Source organism: Nematolebias whitei, chromosome 20, assembly GCF_014905685.2.
Source record: "Nematolebias whitei isolate Nwh7 chromosome 20, NemWhi1, whole genome shotgun sequence".
In the NCBI taxonomy this organism is placed as follows: domain Eukaryota; kingdom Metazoa; phylum Chordata; class Actinopteri; order Cyprinodontiformes; family Rivulidae; genus Nematolebias; species Nematolebias whitei.
This window is the reverse complement of record NC_056517.1, coordinates 11,921,144-11,925,768: the sequence shown is the minus strand read 5'-3', so window position 1 is coordinate 11,925,768 and position 4,625 is coordinate 11,921,144. Positions and strand designations below refer to the sequence as shown.

Here is a 4,625-nt window from a genome sequence, read left to right as displayed (position 1 = left end):
GAAGAAGACAAAGGAGATGATTGTGGACTTCAGAAGGAACAAAAACATCTACACCCCCCTGAACATAAGAGGATCTGCAGTGGAAGTGGTCTCCAGCTACAAGTACTTGGGTGTACACATGAATGACAACCTCAGCTGGAGCAACAACACCACCAGCCTGATCAAGAAAGCTCATCAGAGACTCTACTTCCTCAGACGGCTAAGGCGAGCTGGTCTGGGAAGCTCAGTCTTCACCTCCTTCTACAAGTGTGCAGTGGAGAGCATCCTGTGCTCCAGCATCAACGTGTGGCATGGAGGCTGCACAGCTGCAGAAAGAAAAGCTTTGCAGAGAGTGGTGAAGGCTGCACAGAAGACTGTCGGAGTCAGCCTCCCCACCATCACAGACATCTACACCTCTAGATGCAGGAAGAGGGCTACCTGCATCATGAAGGATCTCACTCACCCAGCACACACACTTTTTGCCTCACTCCCATCAGGAAGGAGGTTGAGGAGCATTAAGTGTAGAACCACTAGACTGAGGAACAGCTTCTACCGTGAGACTGTTAGACTCGTGAATCTCTAACTAGAATAATCACTGTGAAAAACCACATCATGTTACTGCTGATCTGTTTCATGTTGCTGCTGATCTGTTTAAATGTTGATGTGTTCATGCGTGCACATCCGCTCACACAGACTCATGTTCATGTTTGTGCTGATGTTCAATGTTTTTATGTTATGAGGGCTCAGTATATATTTAGTTGATGTTTTTCTTAGTTCATATCTTAGATCCAATTACTGTTTTTCTTATACTTTTTATTGTTGGATGTAACTGAGACCCTGTGTACATAATTTCGCTCCACCACATGTACATGAGGTGCGAATGACAATAAAGAATCTCTGACTCTGATTTGTTGGATAAGTGTGTGTGTTATAAAATACAAAATCAATAAGAAATACTGATTAAAAAAATGCATTTTCTGGATCCTATAATAATGTCGTAAAATAAAGATTTTCTTTCAGCAATGTTTTATTTTTTACCTCTATCTCGCTATGTATTTCTTTATATTAGCTCACTCTATGATGCTTTGCTTTTTACGTTTGAAAACAATAAAAAAAAATCAAGTAAATAAATAAATAAATAAAATCCCATCCATGTCAGACCATCGAACCACATGTTCCAAGTTGGACAGAAAACAAGGCTTCATTTGCAGCTACTAGACCTGAAGGGTCACAAAATACTTGACGTTTTTAACACTGGACTTTTTAAATTGTATTTTTAAGCAATTATCAGGAACACTAATGGTCATTAAGTTAAATGACCTTTGTGGAGTTAAATCAATTTGAATTATCAAAATTTGAAGATTAATGTGAATATTTGCTTTGAAATCTTTACACCTCAATCAGTTCTGAATTACATTCAGCAATATTCTGGTAAGAGCATCAGCTAAAGAAAGGTTGTGTATCAGAGTTATAGTTGTGAACTGCTGTGAAATTTAGGAGTTTGCAGTGGTTTTAAGATGACAGCAATCGATTCTGGTTTTGAACTTAAATTGATGAACCCTCAGCTTATCTGTCGATCAATAAACCATCTATAATGGGTACGATATTTGTTTATTTCCACAACAAAAAGATCTGAACTATCCATTTAACAACTTGTACCTTTTAGTTCCTAAAAGGGAGCCACCCTGTCCCGTCCATCCTCCGACATCACCCCATTTCACCTCCTTAATCTGAAGGAAGAACAAGAGATTAAATGTCACATTAAATGTTAAATGGTTTCGCCGTGACCTCACTGACCTGTTTCAAAACAAATCAATAACTTTATCATTAAATATTCAAACTGCTTCCTGTTCTCATGTATGGGCTACAGCAGCTCAGTTTCCAGCAGATCATCAGACCTCAGAATTACAGGAATTTGCTGCACAAACTCTTAATTACACAGCAGTGGAGTCGGTGGGATTTAAATGACTTTATTCCTCCATTAGGTTTAAACTTCTTAAAGTTACAGTCTGAATTCAACCGGTCGGAGTTTAAACTGGTCATTAGAGACACGCTGATGAAGACAAAGGTTCATTCTCGTGGTTTGAAGGAGGAAGAAACCAGTTCCACTGGAAGAAGAACAAAAACTAACAAGGGAATTCATATTTCCTGTGTGAATGCATATTTATGAATGATTTTTCTGAAACCAGCTGAAAACTGTTAATGTGAGCTGAATTTGAGCAGCTCATAAAAGTAGCAGATAAAACAGCTGAAATGTGTAGAAAATGCTGAAATAGGCAGAGAACAGATTACAAAAATAAAAAAAGATGAAAGGAGCATAAAAAGTAGAACTTGGAAAGAATCACAACAGACACAAATGAACAAAGACTAGCAGAAAAAGATGAAAATTTGCAGAAAACCCTGTAGAAAGTAAATGAAAAAGCAGAAGAAAGCTGAATTCACAAGGAAGAAGCTGAAAGGAGCTTAAAAAGTTGTAAACAGCTCAAACAGTTTGAAGGACGTGGAGATTTTCAGTGAGATGGCTGACGAGCTGAATATTTCAAAAAGTGAAAAGTGCGGAAAGACCAACAGTCCCAGCAGGAACGTCCTGAACGAGCCGAACGTTTTGATGCATGAATTGTTGAAATAGAAAGTTACATGTCAAAAAACGCACAGAAGAAAAATGGATCTGAATAGAGTGAATGATTTAGAAACATTCATAATCTGAGTCCAATCTCAGATTACATTACAATTTCACCTTTTAACATCCCACAAGCACCTCTCCTGTATCCAGAACTCTGTTTAGGAACGACCGTGGAGAGAAGTCATGCTAATCAAACATCGATCACTAAACCAGTAAATGTTCTGCTTCCATCCAGTGAGTGTTTGAGGTACTGCAGCTGCTCAGGTGGCGCTCAGGAAGGAAACTGATTTACATTAATCTGCACAGATTATCCCCTGACTTTCCCTAAGTATTCTTCAGAGACCAAGCTAACGGTGATGGCTCACTGAGTGTGACGCTCACCAAGCCAAGCCAGTTCTCTCAGTTACTGAAGTGAAGAACGCCTGTCAGGCGCCATGTTCTTTCATCTTGGGTGTAGTTCTGAACAGATTAAAAAACTACAACACGATCAGCTCCTGATGACGGGCACCACTCACCTGTCCTTTGTAGAAGCCCTCAAAGCCGTCGCTGACAGCGAACATCTTGTGTCCCTCAGTGATGCCCACCCTGACGGCTGATCGGACGGCAGCGTTCATGCCTGCTGCAGGGGCTCCCACATTCAGCACCGCCACGTTGAAGTTGCTCTGCAGGACAAACAAACATCAACCTGTAATCAAACATCAACCTGTATCAAACATCAATCTGTATCAAACATCACAGCTCAGCTAATCCCACTGACGCCGTCAGTCACGTTCTATAAGAAGGATAATATTATAATAGATATATTATAGATAATATTATAGAAGGATAAATGGCTTCTGGTGTACTCAGCTCAACGCAGGCAGGGGGGGCTCAACCCTAAGGTGAACAGACAGAACAAAGCCTTTACACCTTCATCATCATCATCAGTCTGGAGCCACAGAGGCCCGACTGACATGGAGGACCACACAGACTAACGTTACTGGTTGTGACAAAGAAACACAGGCTGGAATTTAACTGAACGTTAACATCGTTAACATAAATTTAAAAAGTTGGACAGGTGTTTTTTACCTGTACAACAAACTGAATCCACGCTGGACTGACGTCTGTCCCAGTCTACTAAGACACGACAACTTTTTATACATTTATTGGGGGCCGAGATGGTGTAGAGGCAGGGCAGCCGGCTTGGGACCCGAGAGTCCCAGGTTCGATCCCCAGTCACTGCACATCACGTGGCGTCTCTGGGCAGCACGTCTAATTCCCAAAATGTCCCCCGGGCGCTTTCAATAGCTGCCCACTGCACCACCTGGTGGTGGATGGGTTAAATGCAGAGACTAATTTCGCCATTGTATGGAAACATACAGTGCTGACATTGTGATGACATTATTATTATTATTATTATTATTTTCTAGTTCTTGCACCACACAGCTGTCCCGCAAATCTGGCCACTGTTGTGTGTGCGTGTGTGTGTGTGTGTCTGTGTGTGTGTGTGCGTGAGACAGACACACTTACAGTCGGGAGCTCAGATTCTGGTTTGCGATGAGCCAGCAGTTTGTAAGTCCTCAGGTTGTTTTCAAAGCTCCTGCAACACAAGTCAGTGTGAGTCAACACGTTGATGCTTTTAGATTATTGGAGGGCTTTGAAGAGCCCTCATTGCTGTTTAGCTAAATAAATAAATTTTACATTTTGATTTTCAATGTGTTACTTCTCATGAAGCTTTAGAAATAATCTCTTTCAATACATACAGGTAGTGTGACTTTTATTTTTTGGAGGCAACCTCTTTTTGGCCAGACAGTGTATTAAGGTTTTATAAAACCCTGCCCATGCTCTTGTAATATTCTAACAATGTTTCTAAACTCTAAATGCTATAAAAAAAAAGCACAGCATGTCATGATTTCAGCTCCCTGCCACGCCCACTTATCCACTGCAACCACATTCATCACCTCCCTGTCTCCCTCCTTCTGGGTAAATAAACAATTTAAACTTAAATACTGTTAATTTTTTTTTATTAAAAACCCATGCAGAT

General features: G+C 40.6%; 1 protein-coding gene across 1 annotated transcript in view; it reads right to left on the bottom strand.

The window, feature by feature from the left end:
- LOC119426842 (ATP-dependent 6-phosphofructokinase, platelet type) overlaps positions 1-4,625 on the bottom strand; it is a 97,653-nt gene that overhangs the window by 92,831 nt on the left and 197 nt on the right. Inside the window, exons 2-4 of the mRNA XM_037694424.1 lie at positions 4,112-4,181; positions 3,118-3,264; positions 1,639-1,709 (exon numbers count right to left, since the gene is read on the bottom strand). Coding sequence (XP_037550352.1) covers positions 1,639-1,709; positions 3,118-3,264; positions 4,112-4,181 — 288 coding nt within the window. The remainder of the gene's footprint in view (positions 1-1,638; positions 1,710-3,117; positions 3,265-4,111; positions 4,182-4,625) is intronic.